We start from the raw sequence: 19434 nt of genomic DNA on the forward strand, positions 1-19434 counted from the left end.
CAGTCGATTCTTTTTTTTGAATCTTCTTATCCATATGAAGTCATTTACTAATTATTTTTACAAATCCAAACTGACTATACTATTTCAAAATTAAGTAGTAAAACAAGTTACCTTTGTCTTCCGGTTTCACCTTCCCTTCCAGTACATTCTCACCTTAACACCAAGCATACTAGGTCCTTACTTTCATCCAGAACAGCTTCAAGACCTTTAGCCTTTGCTCACTGCTAGAGGCAGATAAATTTGAAACTATACATACGTTCTGACATATGCAGTCACTTTGTCAGAACACGTGGAAAGAGCTAAAGGTGTTTCTGAACAGTGAGTAATAGAAAGTCTTCTGGAAAGGGTCCAAAGCACATCAACACAAAAGCCAGAGACATCAGAAACAAGATCTCTACAATTTACAGGGCAAGAAATGATGTTAAATACACTCAACACTAGTGCTATGACACAGCATCTTGAACAAAACACACACAAATGCATGTGAGGATAGGGCCCTCACGCTTCCATTCTCTGGGGCATTATTAACATAGTCAAGGCATAAGCTAAGAAAAAAAGACAAACATAAACATGTACAGAAACAAAGATAGTTCTTATAGTTATAGTATTGTTATCTTAACCAGACAACATTTCACAATTGCTTATTTATGCTATTTTTTAAGCAATCTCACTTAAGAGCTTCACACTGTATCAAGAAAAAGCCAGCTGAATTTTTGAAATCCTTTTGTTCTGTAGGTAACAAAGACTAACATAAAGCTTCAGCCATGACAATATCTGGATTCATATAAAAAGCCAAAAGAAAAAAGAAAAAAAAATCTTACACAGAAAACTGAGCCTGCAGTTCACTGGAAGCAAGAGAAGCTGTGTATTCAAGCATCTTCATAACAAATATAAGAATAAATTGGTAACACTTATTGAAGCATTTAGGTCATATGAAAAATGCTGTAAATGCTAGCAAATACATCAAAAATCTCACATGAAAGAACACATTTTCAAAACTAGACATTTCATTGCAAAATTCACAGAAGAAAATATATAGCAATCACAACCAGTCTAAATTTAGCATGTACATCCAACCCTATAAAAGACTCCACAGTCTGCAGTATTTCTAACTGTGTCAGAGTAATTTCCTATCTTTTCCACAGAGTTTAAAGTGCTGGAGGCTCTCAAGCTCTTAGTATTTGCTAAAAGCTAGTCTCAAACATGATCAAAAACAGGTAGATAGTTGGTGCTGTGCATATGTCTACATGAAAAAAACTAAAAAGAGCATTTTAGAATACGTAACATTTTTCCCAGAAACTACAAGCTCACTTCTAGTATACCTGCAAAGGTCTAGCTGTCAATAGTGGACAGTTAGCAAGCAGCTTTCTTTTTAATTTTTTCTTTCTTTTTTTTTTTTTTAAATGAATCCTATTCGACATTCATGAAACTTATTTTTTTTTAAGCAGACAGCAGCCATTTAAAGGAGACTATTAAATAAGCAATGTTGACAAACATAATGTTATTTGAATACAGGGAAGGGTTTCTCTCTATCTACCATCAGCTCATTTTACTTACTAGTTATGAGGAAACCTTTCTTGCACTGATTTCCAATGGCATAAAAATGGATTCAATAACATACCAGTTCAAAAATGCTAAAGGAACAAGATAATCAATTTTACTCATTAACTGTAAAATCTTTTCTTTAATGTTAAAGTGTATTAAAAAAGACACACATTGATAAAGTTCTTCTCATTTAACATATCCAAATTAGTGCCATTGAAATAAGAACTGCCATTAGGTGCAATTTAATTGAACTCTAGCTTCCATCTGAAACAATCCTATTTAATCTTTAGTTAAAAAAAATAATTCTAGTAAAATGGTTAATGAGAAGCTGAACCAAAGAACTGCAACCAGTAAAAATCAATCGCTAAGAAAAATGGCCTAACATTACCTGATTAGCTACCTCAAAGCATGTCAGGATACAAATTTAGCCAGAGAAAAACTCTAAAGGGTTTTAGATTCATAAAGATTTCAGAGTCCTTTCAAACCATGAACAACTTCTGCTGTGTTCCCAAAATCTACTTTTGGTTCAGATGGTATAAAAGCATTTTTTAGTTCATTATTTTTTGAGACAATATAAAAAAGCCTAAATGGTAAAATGTAAAAGCTGAATGGTAAAGACTCCTATGCAGTATCTTATGCATAGGATGGATACCTAGGTTATATCTGTCTGTCCCTGGAACTGGTTGGACTACAAAGTAAGCCTCACAAATTGATCTGACATTAAAAATATTTGGCAAATGTTTCTAACTAGACTGGAGAACCTGTGTTGCATCAGAAGTTCAAGAATGTAACACATACCAGACAGCAGTATACATTAACACATTCAGTAAAATGCATGCATGCTTTGGACAAAATATGCTCTATACCATACTTATGTAAGCACTAGACTATGACCGGTAGGACAGTTAACGGATTTGACCATTGACTTTCCGAACAGTGGCATACAGTATTAAAATAACCTACAGAAAAGTGAATTGCCATAGTGCACAAACTCAAGATTTTGCTCTTTCCCTGCTCTTTTCCCTATATTGTTCCCACAGATATTACATAGCCATAGGTAATACATGAAAGACCTTTGAGAAAACTTCAGTATCAAGTGTGATCCCAAGAAAAAAATACTAGCCCTAAACACAACTGCTCTTTCAGATGAACATGAAGCAAGACAGTTGCTCCCTTACACCCCTTTGACTTGAAAAGGCTTATTACATTCTTTAAAAATGTTTAGAACATATGAGCCAGATCCCACTTAAGTTTCATCCGATGATAGTTTAAACAAAATCAGTGTTTCAGAAAAGCACTGGTATGGTTTTGAATACAAAGCATATTATTTCTGTCTTGAAAACAAAGGCAATGTGGATCAAGGCAGCAATACTATCAATGCATGTGTATAACTTTTCCATTCACTTATTTGTTGCTTAACTCCATGCCATTCTAGGTTATCAAGTGTCACCAACTGCTTATGTGATAATTACATTTTTCAGCAGTGGTTTGTTTTGCAGTTTTTCATTTTAAAATGATACTTGTTAGCCTCTTCTGGAAATTGCTCCACAGACATTCCAAGAACTGCCTTTAGACCACAGATTTACCAGTTTAAGTGACTAAACCTAGCAATAGAAAAAGTGCCCAAAATTCAGGGTAAAGCAAAACAGCCCATAAATTTAAAATACAATTTAACATGCAATGACTTTAGATTGCAAAATTATGATCTGAATAAACACCGCAGTTCATAACTAGAGAGGTCATCTGGGAACGCTTCAGATTCTTTTCAAATAATCAAGCCGACATCTGCCATAGAAAGCAGCACTGTTCCACGTGGCCCTAGAAGCAAAACACCACAAGCAGACACTCTTTATAACGGACTCGCTGCCCTTGCCCCCATTTTGTTTATTTCTATCCTTCAGTTGTGCTGCTTCTCATTCTGAGGAAGCCCAGTAGCTTAAGTCACTTAAACCACAGACTATTTCCACCCTTCTGGAGAAGGCCCATGGAAAGCACTTGTTTAGTCTTCACAGCAGAAGTTTCATTACCAGAGGTACCTGGATGATACACACTGCATCAGCTTTGACCCACTGGCAGTTTTGTTAGAAGTTGTCAGCATAATTTCCGGCTCAAAGACTTATCAAGAAGGAAACTCAAACTTCAAAGATACAAAACCAAAATTGCTTGTGAAATCAGGAAGTCAGGACCTTCCAAAACACCTCTTTCTTCTAGCTTAGTAGAAAGAAGGAACTGTGTTGAATGACATCATTACATATTTAATACAGTTTATATATACATCTTGTCAGAAAGGTAGCAGCATTTCAAGATAGAGTTCAAGAGTTCTTACATTTGTACTCCGGATATTTGTAACAAAGCTACATATAGTGAAAAGTTGCGATGGGAAGTAGGGGATGACAACAATCCAAACAGAAAAACTAATTTGATGAAACAGTCAACTTCAACAGCCTTCCTTCCTGCCCCCTTCCCCCCACCCCCCGATCACTAATAAATCTAAATACTCTGCCTTAAGTACTATATTATGGTAAACGACTGGAAAAAACAGACTATAACATCGCAGAATGCAGATGAGGAAAAAGCTTTCTGGAATGTATTGAGCTGTGCCTAGGGGTGGATGAAGAGCGAGTCGAGAGCTTATGGGTAAGGATTAAAGGGCAGGCTAACAGAGGTGACACTGTTGTGGGTGTTTACTACAGGCCACCTGATCAGGATGAGGAAGTCGATGAGGCCTTCTACAGACAGCTGGAAGTAGCCTCATGATCCCAGGCCCTGGTTCTCATGGGGGACTTCAACCACCCTGGTATCTGCTGGAAAGACAACACAGCTAGGCACAAACAGTCCCAGAGGTTCCTGCAGAGCATTGGTGACAACTTCTTGACACAGGTGGTGGAGGAGCCAACAAGGAGAGGTGTGCTGCTGGACCTCGTACTAACAAACAAAGAAGGACTGGTGGAAGATGTGAAGGTCGGGGGCAGCCTTGGCTGCAGTGACCATGAGATGGTGGAGTTCAGGATCCTGGGAGGAGGCAGCAGGGCACTAAGTAGGATCGCAACCCTGGACTTGAGGAGAGCAAACTTTGGCCTCTTCAGGGACATACTTGGAGGAATCCCATAGGTTAGGGCCCTAGAAGGAAGGGCCATTCAAGAGAGCTGGTTAATATTCAAACATCACCTCCTCCAGGCTCAAGAGCGGTGCATCCCTATGAGTAGGAAGTCAAGCAAAGGAGGCAGGAGACCTGCATGGATGAGCAAGGAGCTCCTGGCAAAACTCAACCAGAAGAAGGAAGTATACAGAAAGTGGAAAGGGGGACAGGCCACTTGGGAGAATTATAGAAACATTGTCAGAGTATGCAGGGATGCGACGAGGAAGGCTAAGGCCCGTTTGGAATTAAATCTGGCGAGAGATGTCAAGGACAGCAAGAAGGGCTTCTTCAAATACATCAGCAGCGAGAGGAAGACTAGGGAAAATGTGGGCCCTTTGCTGAATGGGGTGGGTGCCCTGGTGACAAAGGATGCAGAGAAGGCAGAGTTACTGAATGCTGCCTTTGCTTCAGTCTTTACTGGTCAGGCCAGCCCTCAGGAACCCCAGACCCTGGAGGCAAGAGAGAAAGTCTGGAGAAAGGAAGACTTCCCCTTGGTGGAGGAGGAGTGGGTTAGAGATCATTTAAGCAAACTTGACACCCACAGATCCATGGGCCCTGATGGGATGCACCCATGAGTGCTGAGGGAGCTGGCAGATGTCATTGCTAAGCCACTCTCCATCATCTTTGAAAGGTCATGGAGAACAGGAGAGGTGCCTGAGGACTGGAAGAAAGCCAATGTCACCCCAGTCTTCAAAAAGGGCAAGGAGGAGGACCCAGGGAACTACAGGCCAGTCAGCCTCACCTGCATCCCTGGAAAGGTGATGGAGCAGCTCATCCTGGAGGCCATCTCCAAGCATGTGGAGGACAAGAAGGTGATCAGGAGTAGTCAGCATGGCTTCACCAAGGGGAAATCATGCCTAACCAATCTGATAGCCTTCTCTGATGGAATGACTGCCTGGGTAGATGAGGGGAGAGCAGCGGATGTTGTCTACCTTGACTTCAGCAAGGCTTTTGACACTGTCTCCCATAACATCCTCATAGACCAGCTCAGGAAGTATGGGATAGATGAGTGCACAGTGAGGTGGATTGAGAACTGGCTGAATGGCAGAGCTCAGAGGGTTGCGATCAGCGGCACAGAATCTAGTTGGAGGCCTGTAGCTAGCGGTGTCCTCCAAGGGTCAGTACTGGGTCCAGTCTTGTTCAACTTCTTCATCAATGACCTGGATGAAGGGACAGAGTGCACCCTCAGCAAGTTTGCTGATGATACAAAACTGGGAGGAGTGGCCGATGCACCAGAGGGCTGTGCTGCCATTCAGAGAGACCTGGACAGGCTGGAGAGGTGGGCAGAGAGGAACCTCATGAAGTTCAACAAAGGCAAGTGCAGGGTCCTGCACCTAGGGAGGAATAACCGCATGCACCAGGACAGGTTGGGGGTTGACCTGCTGGAAAGCAGCTCTGCTGAGAAGGACCTGGGAGTGCTGGTGGACACCAAGTTAAGCATGAGGCAGCAGTGTGCCCTTGTGGCCAAGAAGGCCAATGGTATCCTGGGGTGCCTCTGGAAGAGTGTTGCCAGCAGGTCGAGGGAGGTGATCCTCCCCCTCTACTCAGCCCTGGTGAGGCCACATCTGGAGTACTGCATCCAGTTCTGGGCTCCCCAGTACAAGAGGGATGTGGCACTACTGGAGCAAGTCCAGCAAAGGGCTACTAAGATGATTAGGGGACTGGAACATCTCTCTTCTGAGGAAAGGCTGAGACAGCTGGGCCTGTTCAGCTTGGAGAAGAGAAGGCTGAGAGGAGATCTTATCAATGTGTACAAGTATCTGAAGGGAGGGTGTCGAGAGGATGGAGCCAGACTCTTTCCAGTGGTGCCCAGTGACAGGACGCGAGGCAACGGGCACAAACTGAAACACAGACACTTCCATCTGAACATGAGGAAAAACTTTTTCACTGTGAGGGTGACAGCGCACTGGAACAGGCTGCCCAGAGAGGTTGTGGAGTCTCCTTCTCTGGAGATATTCAAAACGCGCCTGGATGCAATCCTGTGCAATGTGCTCTAGGTGACCCTGCTTGAGCAGGGGGGTTGGACTAGATGATCTCCAGAGGTCCCTTCCAACCTCAACAGTTCTGTGGTTCTGTGGGTTTATTATTATAAAAGGAAACCAAAACTAAGCAAAAAGGTTCTAAGAACATACTCATTCCCTTAAATAAAAATAAAAAAAAAATCCAGAGAAGGATATGGTATGATGTCTAACTTGTCAGCAGTCATGCTCAAAAGTTCAACAGAAAAGCATCCAAAACCCTAAATGAAACAGTTGCACGAAACAGCCACACTACATTCAAACAAACACTGGAGAAACAAAATTTAGCAACTTCAAATGGATGCACAATGAGGACCTATATTGTCTATTGCCAAGTCAGACAGAGGGAAAACACATATATTGAATCAGAAAAGTCACGTTTAAAGGGGCACTGTGGCTTTACTACAATGGAAAGTTAAGCCCACAAACACTGTCCACAAACATCACTTTAGTTACAAGATTAACCTATTCATTCATGAAATCGTTAGCATTTCCTGATACAACAAGCAGGAGTAACGTTTTCAGCCAACAGCAAGACACAAAATATTTTCAACTCATACAATACATTAATCTATACAAAAACTAACTTCTGACTCCTGAATGTTTATTGCTGAAAAATGGGCAAGTCAGATCCTGAAATGTGGCAAAACATAACCAAAGAAGAAACACCTGTACAGTAGGGAGAGAAGCAGAACTATTAAAGCGCACAGAACTTGTTAAGACTAAGTCAACACAACTTTGAATGTCCCTCCAGGCCTAAGGCAAAGGCGGCCCCAGGAGCAGTCCAGCAGTAAGCTAGCACCTGATTATCCAGGCTAAGGAATGACAGACAGCAGAAGTGATACTAACTGCATGACTTCCTTGCAGGTCATTACTTATGAGATGTGCAACATTAGGTTGCATCATAGCGATGCGCCACCAAAGCCAAGGACAATCCGTTGACTTTTGGGGGTAGAATCAAACAACTGTCCAAGAACTGATAACTAATGTAAGAAGCAAACTACTGGTTAAGTATCTCCTTTAAGATGTGTTTAAATTATATCTCGGTATCTGCAATAACATGACCAGAATATCAGTGGTGAACTATTCTTACTCTACTATCAAAAAAGCAACTTCATTTCAGTTAAATTGTTATCTACAAACTTGTAACCAACAAGAAAAAAGACCAGATTCAATTTCTGATGACTGTAATTAATAAAAGTAAAGTAAGATATGAAATACCAAGAGAGTAACTGTGTGCACACATGTGTGTGTGCGAAACATGGAAGGACAATTTTTCTTAGAATTAAAATGAAAAGCTGGTAAGCTAGCCTAAGAAAAACAGGTTAGAGAAAAATACTTATGTGGAAACATGGTATAAGTTACAGCTGTCATGAAGATGGCTAATACCATTAAAGGGTTAATTATACAGATAAATACTGCAAAACTCCACAACACTTAGAAAAAGACAGTGAAGATGACACCTATGCAATGCAGGGTATTAATATCTCATAAGATGTTTTTCTTGAAATTCCCTTAATCCAAGCATCCATTAGAAACACAGGTTTAAATGCAGATAGATATGAAGCAATTCATACCATTTGTCATGAGACTGACAAGGAAATGATACATAAAACGGACAAGAGAGTGTTTCTAATAGAATCATTACTTGCTTAATGAAACAAAAGCCAAATAGGTTATAAGAAGCTTTTTGCCAACTTATGAGTTCACATGCACACAGTTAGGTGGAAGTCTCTCCATCAAAACCATTGCTAGGAAACAAACAAAAAAAGTAAAAATAGAAATCATGCTTTGACTGAAATGCTACCACTTCAAGAAATAGTTCAAATTAATTACAACTACTAAAGCTTTTAAAACCTTTCCTTAACTCCTTCCTTAATTCTCAAATAAAAATATTTTTATATACACTAATATTTTGTACTTCGAGTTGGTTGTCCGAACTCAAATTCCATACAACTGTGTATTTTGGACTTTGTGCAGGTTTTTTTCCCCCAAAACCAAGAAATGTCGAAGAAAAATACCACAAAGGAGGCAAGAGGAGCAGGTATGCTGCAAACTTCTGGGTTTCACTGCATTAAGAACAAAAAAATAATAAAAAAGGCTTTCTATTTAAAGTCAAGTTAACATGAGTCTATACTGCAAAATTTCACCTAAAAGTAACCCAGCAGAAAAGTGTGCAATACCAGCTAGTAGCTTGCAGTTTAGATTATTGATTTTTCAAATCTTGAAGAGGTATTCAACCTTTCCACAGATAGGTCTTCAGAGTTTGTCTATTTTGCCTTTTCAAAAAAACCTGAATCAATATCCTTCCATGAACAGGAGTGATATGCTATTGGTCAGAAGTTACTCCATCAATAAAGATTATTCCAGAGGAATGTTTCATCTTTGAATATTCTGGCTCCAGTTTGAGTTCCACCAGTCTTCTGTCCCTTTCATTTTTTAATCTCTGTCAATTCGCCTGCATTCAACATAATTTGCTTCTCTGTCTCATCAGTTATATGCAAGTTAATACTTACTAATCTATCAATATTAACGTTCTGTAGAGATTGTCACCAGAATATGCTGTATTCACAGAACCAGTACCTGAAGCGTAGTTTTTTTTTTTTTTAGGTTGCAAAATGCTTCAAAGAACTTGTCTTATTTCTGTACTTTGCTGATACCTCGTAATCCTGTGAACAGAACACTTAAGTTAAAATCTTAATTTTTTATCCGGTTTCCTGAGGGAGCCATGTCTGCAAGTTCTACAACTGCCATTTAAAAAAAAAAAAAAAAAAAAAAAAAAAAAGTGGTTTCTATACAAAATGTGAACCCAAACAAGTACTTTCCTTTACAGAAAGGACACCCTGGGAGCTGAAAGGCTGTGGTACAACCTGGCATGAGCAAACCGGCACAGCTGGCTGACTGTCCAGTACTGCTATCATCCAAGTAGCTCAAAATGAGCTAGAGCCAAGGTGATGGGGGAAAACATGACAGTTTTTAGAGGATGTAAGGAAATTAGAGGAACTGAGGTAATTTGAGGAAGTGAAGTTACAGGGAAAAGGGGAGCAGGGAGACAGGACAGGGAGACAGGACAGAGTCAAGAAAAAATAGGCTTTGCCAGTTCCTCTCCTTAGGAAGCTTTTTATTTCCAAGTTATGAATGCCAGTGTATATCCCTGACTGCAAGGAAAAGCTCAATACCTGAATAATGAAATAATATAGCCTAGAGAAGCTAAGAATTGACTCTAAAGGTCAAAACTCACTTTTTTCTCCACAAGGTTTAAAGTGTGTTTTAATTTAAGCTTTATTTGTACTGTAGCAGAGCCTAGAGGCCTTGAAGATAAGGGCTGAGTTAGGCACTGAATATTCAGCAGTGGTTTCTCCACTAATCCTAATAAGCCAACTATAAAGGACACACCAAAGGACAAACATATACTCAGATACTGTGATAGCAGGGGCAGTACAGAAACCTTAAGAGGAGGACTGACTTTTTAAACCATGGCAGGTAAGCAAGAACTGAGAACATCCCAAAATGCTATCCACTAATTGCACTGCCTGTCTACAGGTTATTTTACACATAATTATAACCCTATCCTGCCTCATATGCTTAATGGTTTTGTTCCTGCCTTTAAAATGCAGTTGGGACACACCCACACCCCCTAATATACTAGCAGGGGGGAAAAAAAACAAACAACACAGCATCCGAGACTGGTGATACACTTGTTGGCTAGTTAAATAAACTGAACCAGAAAGTGAACAAATTAAGAGGGTAATTCTAATCAGAACATGATCAATCACCAGAAGATACTAACATTAAACCAATCTAAACTCTCTTCTGTGACCAATAAAGTCATTTTAAAAATCAGCATGTTATTTTTCTCTAAAGTAGCTTTCACTCCAAGTCTTGCAAAATACAGCCCTTTGCTTTGTGTCCAGGCCAAAAAGTCATGCTTAAATCAAAGCATTTTAGTGTGTGCATATAATTACAAACGAAACACAGTATCACAGTTCTGTAAGACATTTTCCTTTAAGCTGTAATCTACAGGTGACCTACAAGGCTAAAGCAACACTTAGAAAACAAAACAGACAATTTACTGCAGCAGAGGTTTCAAAACAGCTTTCAGAGTCAGAGTGAGCTACCAAGCACCTGTTCAAGAAATCAGAACCACACAGAAAGGACCTCTGGAAAGTCACTTGACTGTAAGGATGCTGCACTTCAAGCCAGAAGATCAAAAAAAAAAAAAAAAACCCAAAAAACCCAAACAACAGTCCAACTTCTTATAAGGTTCATGAAACTTATAAGCATCTCAAAGCATACAGCTCTATGCAAACCTACCCCAAACAACTATTCTTAAGCAGGTGGAGTCTACAGAGGAAAAGAATTAAGAGTTATGACTTTGTATCTACTTTGGCTTTTGTTAAAAATCAAATGTTACCAATATTAATTTCAATACAAGAACAGAAGAGCGATTTCCTGATTCAGTGTTTAGAAAAACAACTCAGTGAAAAGTGACTGCATTTTTTCCATGTCTCATTACACTAAAACAAAAAGGAGCAAACCACACCTACTACTTATACTTCATAATTAGTTTCCTCTAACCATGAGCTACTAATCATGACAGTATTACTTTCGGAAGTTTGGTTTTCTTAAGAGTTTGACTTAGGCAGGCACTTTCCTCCAAAAAACTATACAGCAGAGAAATATGGAGACTTTGATTTTGATTTTAAACAGACCAAATATTTACATTGGAGTCTCAAGTGTTTTAACAAGTATCTTATACTTGAAGAAATTACACAAGATTATGAAGAAAACAGCTGGCAGAAACAAAGTTGACTTTTTCCCCCCACTGGCGAGCCTTACATATTTGAGATGCAGAACTAACTGCTTTAGAATGCTATTTAAACCTCTTCTTTTGAAAGCATCAAGAATCAAACTAAGCTTAAGGCCGAGTCTACTGTGATTTATATCTTATCCCCAGAGGAGCCACTTGCTAGCTTTTATTCTACAAAACCAGGTAATATTCAAAAACCAGTATAATTTATTTTTAACTACTGATTAGCCTTTCAGAATAGGACTAATGTTGAATTTATGGTCCCATGAAGATTTAAACACCAAGCAAGGTCCAAATTACAGCTGATCATGTAGGAAAACAAAGGGCTTCTCAGTCTTCATTTTCTTAAGAAAAGTTTAAAAATACTACAAAAGGAAACAATACAATTTAGAAAAAAATGCAAGTACAGATCGTTAACGAGTTGTTTGAAATGTTTACTATGGCCAATTATATAGGAATCCCAGATTCTCCCAAGATTAACTTTTTAATGATTCATAAAACATTAAATATGAAAAAGATATTTTAACATCAACCATTTATGTTTTTATATATGTGTATATTTTACAAACACTTCACCCTTTAGTTAGAATTAATGTAAACATCAGAACACTTAGCAATTAGTAACTATATTTACCAAAAAAATTTAATTACCAATATAAGCTTTGAATAAACTCATCTTACTGGGTCTGTGACCCAAAGATCAAGTTACAGGACAGTAATCTGCCCACATGGCTGAAATACAGCAACTTCCAAAGCTACACCCCCAACTAACTTAGACCAGATCCAATACGGAGCGCCTACTTCCTGAATCTGGTCCCAGAAACTATATTCTAGGCTATTCAAAAATTACTAGGCCTTATGGACAGCCAGTTTTGAAAGCACTCTCCAACTTCCCTTGCACAATATAAGCGCAGGAAGCAAGGTGATTTCACTACATACTGCTATGGACAGCCCCATCTTCTGCAGGACGATAACAGTAACTTGGCAGCTTGAGGAACATGCATCTTACAGAATACATTCATGTTTTGCACGCAGGAAAACTTCAGGTAAGAGTCTGTAAAACTGATTTCCCTCTAAAAATTCTTATCAGGAAAAGAGAATTTTAGAATTTGTTGGCTGCTGTACTTACTACTTATTTAGTGACAAAAGGTGAAATATCATACATAGTTACACTGAAAAATGAACTGTTTCTACAAGTCAGTACAGTTGCACAACTATACTGGCAAGTCACCCAAAATGCTGATTCAGTGACTTATTATACTAAATGTTTTAAGACAGAAGCCAGTTACCTTACTATACAAATCCATTAAAGTTTAAATGATAATTCCAGACTAACTGAACAACTGGAAAACAATTTTAAAAGAAATACATTAGCTACAATGTCAAGCCTCACAGACATCTGAAAACAGTCAGACACAGAAATCATAGATCCCAAACATGATCTGTTTTCTTCCTTGTATCTGTTTAGCAACCACATGCATTTCTTCTCATTTTTCATTGCAGAACAAATGGATAACATAGCGACATTGAAGTATCTATAAATAAAGCACAGCCAGCAGATCAGCAAATGTGCAGTCTACAGTAAAAAGGAAGCAATGCAAACATGATTTTTCAGTAGTTGAAAGAGAGGAATATTTTAGATTATTTTAAGATGATACACACAGTATTCTTATTCAGCCAGCAGAGATCATATGCAGATTAGCAGTACATTCTAATACTTTTAATTCTTAATTGGTAGATTATGCATAATTCCCTTTATTACAGAACCATATTGTAGCATCAGCTAAGTACCTCAACTCAAGTCAGAGTACACTACCACAAAGCATGTATGCAGCAACTGATAAGCACATTCCTAAAAATCTAACTGCGTATTACAGTTCAACGTTCAGCAATAGACTAAAAAGTGTTCAGTAATACAGAAACTATTTTATCTTCATATTTAAAATAGGTGCCTCTTATCAGGGCATACTACTGACAGATGCATCATTTTGAAGTCCCAGAACAAAATTATTTTTTCCACAAGATGTTAAACGCTCACTTTCAAGCACCCTGAGAAGGTGTATTGTTTTCTATTAACTCAACTAAAACAAAATAGAAGATAAAAGTGAATAATGCACTAAGCCATATGAGCATGTATCTTGTAATTATCCTAATTGATTTTTATACCTAGAAGCGTTCACACTGTCAAAGACAAACACCTGACACTTCTACACTTTCCAAGAAAGAAAAGGGGGCAGGGGGGAAGGGAATGCATTTTTAATTTAGAATACAGTTTTCTATAGAACACATTAGTGACAATTCCCTCTGTAAACTTCCTGACAAGGGCACAAATATGCTTACAGATGAAATAAAGTCTTAGCAGTAAGTAAGTAGAAAAAGAGGTACTAAAAATAGAACTAGTACCAAAATTTTCTGATCAACATCTTATTTTCTGTCTAACTTTAGACCAACCTTTACTCTTAAGGGCCACTTACCTACAGTTCACCTAAGTGCAACTGGATTAGACTGTCTTATAGACGAGTAAGAACACTATGGTAAATTTATACACTTTCTGCAGTTCTAATACATACACTGCATCTACTCTTTGTGCCTTAACTGACTTGTCATGAGAATGAAACTTAAAAGTGCAAATTATACCCCATTCCGGTAAAATACTTAATCTGTTTTCATCTTTTTTAGTTACGAAATTATATAGACAGTTCCCTCTTTCCCCCCTTCTCCCCCCCATGGATAGCAGAAATCAGAATTTTATTGTTAAGATTAAACAGAGTTTTGCAACAAATAATGAATTACATAGTTGAATGCCTGAATAAAAAGGAACTTCCAGAAAACCCTCAAACTTTATCATCTTTCTTTGATTGCAAAGTGAGTTAGTATTTTAATGATCTATCAAGGGTTTTTAACCATTTTGAACCTAGATTTTTAATTCGACCAACAGTACTATTGTGTAACCTATTACATGGACATAATGACTACACGGAACATCAATTCTATTGATAAAACATCAAAGCATTAGCAATCCAAACTACATATATACCGATACAGTAATTTGTACTTTTATTATTTTAAATTCACTATCATCAGAGTTTAAGATGTTCTAACTGTTTGTCCATCACATATGCATATCACAAAAGTACTCAAGAGAAGAGAAAAAGGGAAATTTGATTCCCAAGCAGGACAGATAACAAATTGGGAATATGAAGCACACATAAACTGTTATGAGCAGCATTATTCATCCATACTAGCTGTAGTTTCAAATTCTCTGTAGTCCATATGAAACTCAATGTTTACATTTGGTTTTCTTTGCAACCATACAAACTAGACAGGTTTGTTTAAATTAAAGCTTTGACTTTGTAGCACAGTTTTGTGGCCAGAGAAACGCAGGATACGCAGGATCATGATGACTGGTGAGGTGCAAGGAAAGACTAACTTTTCTTCTGGGTCCTGGACAGCTATGTTGTGCTCGCAACAGTAAAAGTAATTCAGTTTTTTTGTTTTGTTTTTTAAATGAAAATCTGAGCTCAAATTACTTGCATTATGTCACACTAGCAGTCACTTTTTAGACTAGATCTACACCAATCTTTTTCTTAGGCTGTATGAGCTATACAGTTATTATTCTCCTCCTCCTTTGTCCACTCGCATAACAGATGACATGCTATTTTTAAACGCTCAGAACTTAAAATTCTAGAAAATATGGGTCTTTCTCTGCTAATAAGATCATGCAAAGCAAATATTTACATCATCATCGTAAATTCTAAAGACTATTTCAAAATACTTTCAACGATCATGACTCGAAATGAATGAAGAAAGTAACTTACCTACTACCATGAGTGTGAATTCAAATCCCCTCTTCACAGACTTCCTGTATACTTGATTTGGAAGATTTGCAAACCCCACATATCCTTCAAGGTTCTTCTGTTGCTAAATCAGAAAGCATTTGGAAAAAAAATAAAAGAAAAGCTGGTAACTTTTTCCTTTGCTTGTATTTATTTTTGGTTTAGTTATTTAAGTGTTAACTTCATTCTTGCATTTACAGAAAGATGCTATCTATCCCTCCTCTCAACACCCTAAGTTACCTATATCAAAGACAATACAATGAACTGCAGCAACAAACAGGAAGAAAAAATGATTTTTTTTGACTGGCTAGCCAAAAGACTGGCACAGAAGGTTAGCTATCCTAACAGTATTTTGAGTAAGTGCAATTACCATGTTATGGCTGTACAACCACAACAGTGTACAAATGCAAACAGATTAAAACATAATCAACTTTGTTCCAACTCTCATCTGAAACTCAGGCAAGTAGTATCAGTGTAGCTTTCCTATACTCCTGAGTGTGGTACCACTCCAATATTACAGGGACTAACTAGACACCATCTTCCTCCCGGGTCACGCAATCAGAGGCCTTTAGTAAGCCCTTCATGGTAAATCTATACCTAGACCTATGCTAAAGCAGCATGCATTTCAACAAATCCTTCACAAAGACAAAACTTCAGTTACTTTGAAGTAGTTACTCAAAAATTTCCTACTTGGAAGGAGCTGAGAGGTTTGGATATTAGCCATAGTTACCACATTCCATTTCTCCTTCTCCTCACATTAACAAAAATGTTGACAGCGCTTAAAATGCCTCTCCCTCTCCATAGTATATCTTGCAATCCTCCAGAGATCAGCAATGCTACTTCTTAACTATTCCTCTAGTAGAATCCTAGAAATGCATTTGATGTCACAGCAGCTCTGAGGATCTTCCTACGAGATAAGGCAGTTGAGTTGTCTTTTACAGAAGCTGAAAACACTTTTGAGACAAATGGTTGTATACCGAAATCAGCACAAGGTACTATTTCACATGTAGCAATGACTTCGGCCTATAAAACAGTAGGTTTTATGTCCACCCAAAGTTGAGAGGGTGTTTTCCGATACTACCCCAATCTCAGAGCTAAGCAAGCTACGCATTTCCACAGAGCTGAAGCGTAAAGTTTGAACCCCCCTTCCTAAGATTATCTTCAAGAGGACAGATGGATCTGGGGGCGGGGGGAATATGTTCCGCTAGGATTGGTTAAAAGATGGAAAACATACTGGGCTACTCCCAATCATTCCGAAGCACAAGAGGTTCATCTTCAGTGCTGGCAATGTTGAGAGCTACTAATTTAAGATGTCTGCAGCATCTAGGAGAATTCCAGTTTAGAGATTTAAAAGGGAAAAATCTCTCAACATTTTTTCAGTTAGTGAACTTCATTTCAGGATCCATCTCCTTTCCAAAAAAGGGAAACAGATATGTTCCTGTCAAGTTATACTACAAGCACTATTGCCTCAGAATTTCTGTGTATGGGATAGAATATGACTGATTTAAATTTGATATGCGACTAACATGTTTTTATTTGAATTTTTTTTCCTAAATACTGAAACAGCAGAATAAACTTATTACAGTAATGACTCGTACAGTTTTAAGAAATCTTTTTTCTTAAAAATTTAAGATATGAAGCTAACAATTCTTGTAAGGATATAAAAACGTTATCCTTTTTAAAGTGTTGAATACAAGAGCAGCTAGCTTCTTTGCTGTCCCAATCAATTGACTCTGTGCTCTAAGTTACATAACTGATTTCTCCATTTAGCAAATAAGTCATTATTCTCAAGCAAGGCTACACCACCATAAGAGCGTTAAACTGGTGTCATCACTGCATTTAAAGAAATCTGAACAGTCCAAATTTAGCAGGACTACTTTGAAAAGAAAGATTTAATCCTACTGCAAATTCAGCTTTCATTTAATACACTGCATTAATTCTCCTTCAAGTTAAAAAAAAAAAAAAGAAGACAAGACCATATCACTTAATTCATGAACTCATATAGAGAGTAAAAGAGGAACATCTAGTGATAGCCAGCTAAAGCTATGCACAATGGAACAAATGTTAATCCTCTTCCAGAAGTATGAATGCTTGCCTTGCATCATCAAGGAAGTCTCTTATTCTAAGATGCTTTTTGTTTCAGTTCAAGCTTAGGTGTAGCAATAGTCTCATCTGAAAGGCTTCAAAAGATTTAGAAAGTCAGCTGGAATGACTGTCTGGGTAGATGAGGGGAGAGCAGCGGATGTTGTCTACCTTGACTTCAGCAAGGCTTTTGACACTGTCTCCCATAACATCCTCATAGACCAGCTCAGGAAGCGTGGGCTAGATGAGTGGACAGTGAGGTGGACTGAGAACTGGCTGAATGGCAGAGCTCAGAGGGTTGTGATCAGTGGCACAGAGTCTAGTTGGAGGCCTGTAGCTAGCGGTGTCCTCCAAGGGTCAGTACTGGGTCCAGTCTTGTTCAACTTCTTCATCAATGACCTGGATGAAGGGACAGAGTGCACCCTCAGCAAGTTTGCTGACGATACAAAACTGGGAGGAGTGGCCGATACACCAGAGGGCTGTGCTGCCATTCAGAGAGACTTGGACAGGCTGGAGAGGTGGGCGGAGAGGAACCTCATGAAGTTCAACAAAGGCAAGTGCAGGGTCCTGCACCTAGGGAGGAATAACCCCCTGCACCAGGACAGGTTGGGGGTTGACCTGCTGGAAAGCAGCTCTGCCGAGAAGGACCTGGGAGTGCTGGTGGACACCAAGTTAAGCATGAGGCAGCAGTGTGCCCTTGTGGCCAAGAAGGCCAATGGTATCCTGGGGTGCATCAGGAAGAGTGTTGCCAGCAGGTCGAGGGAGGTGATCCTCCCCCTCTACTCAGCCCTGGTGAGGCCACATCTGGAGTACTGTGTCCAGTTCTGGGCTCCCCAGTACAAGAGGGATGTGGCACTACTGGAGCAAGTCCAGCAAAGGGCTACTAAGATGATTAGGGGACTGGAGCATCTCTCTTCTGAGGAAAGGCTGAGACAGCTGGGCCTGTTCAGCTTGGAGAAGAGAAGGCTGAGAGGAGATCTTATCAATGTGTACAAGTATCTGAAGGGAGGGTGTCGAGAGGATGGAGCCAGACTCTTTCCAGTGGTGCCCAGTGACAGGACGCGAGGCAACGGGCACAAACTGAAACACAGACACTTCCATCTGAACATGAGGAAAAACTTTTTCACTGTGAGGGTGACAGCGCACTGGAACAGGCTGCCCAGAGAGGTTGTGGAGTCTCCTTCTCTGGAGATATTCAAAACGCGCCTGGATGCAATCCTGTGCAATGTGCTCTAGGTGACCCTGCTTGAGCAGGGGGGTTGGACTAGATGATCTCCGGAGGTCCCTTCCAACCTCAACAGTTCTGTGGTTCTGTAGCCAGGATTTCAGAAGTCCAAAAAGTCTGTTTCACTTTTCCAATCTATTACTACAACTATGTGCAAGAAATACAATCTGTCACATTCTAAAATCCTAAACAGGAGCCAATGCTTCAGGCAGATTACCTGACATGCAAGCAGGTGCTCTTTAAGATATTAAAGAGTTCCTCAACAGGGCAAGTCCTTCACACGTTAAGAATATGCAATTGCTATTCATTTTATCAGGTACAAAATAGCTAATCATATTCAGACACTCCTTACAGTTCTACTTGTCAACCAGCTGCATCTTTTAATACCTACATGCCTTTTAAAGTAGGTCTTTTTACCAGAAACAGCTCGCCCCCCTCATTAGTTTTCAGTAATACTTTTGCTTAAAAGATTGTTTTGAAATGTAATTGTTGTTTTAAGTTATTTTTCTTTCTCTTCCCCTCCCCTTTACACATACTTCACATTTAGCATAGTTTACTAAGAACTTTAAAAATGTTGACTATGAAATGTTAAATAACAGACAACAACTTTTTTCTTTGTTAAGCAGGTCTACAACATATTTACGTCTATAATTTGATTTTAGTTAATGAAATATAAATGTTAAAAATCAGAAAGATGTATAAAGTGTCATACTTGGCATCAATGCTGCATTTAACATTAGCGTTTATGCCCTACCAATAGGAAACAGCCTTTTAAAAAA

General features: G+C 38.9%; 1 protein-coding gene across 1 annotated transcript in view; it reads right to left on the reverse strand.

Annotated features, from left to right (window-relative positions):
* The window catches only part of SEPTIN7 (septin 7), a 65914-nt gene extending 50481 nt beyond the window's left edge, over positions 1-15433 (reverse strand). Inside the window, exon 1 of the mRNA XM_013948146.2 lies at positions 15331-15433. Coding sequence (XP_013803600.2) covers positions 15331-15340 — 10 coding nt within the window. The 5' untranslated portion in view covers positions 15341-15433. The remainder of the gene's footprint in view (positions 1-15330) is intronic.
* Positions 15434-19434: the final 4001 nt, after the last annotated feature.

The sequence above is a fragment of the Apteryx mantelli genome, chromosome 2 (assembly GCF_036417845.1).
Source record: "Apteryx mantelli isolate bAptMan1 chromosome 2, bAptMan1.hap1, whole genome shotgun sequence".
Classification (NCBI taxonomy): domain Eukaryota; kingdom Metazoa; phylum Chordata; class Aves; order Apterygiformes; family Apterygidae; genus Apteryx; species Apteryx mantelli.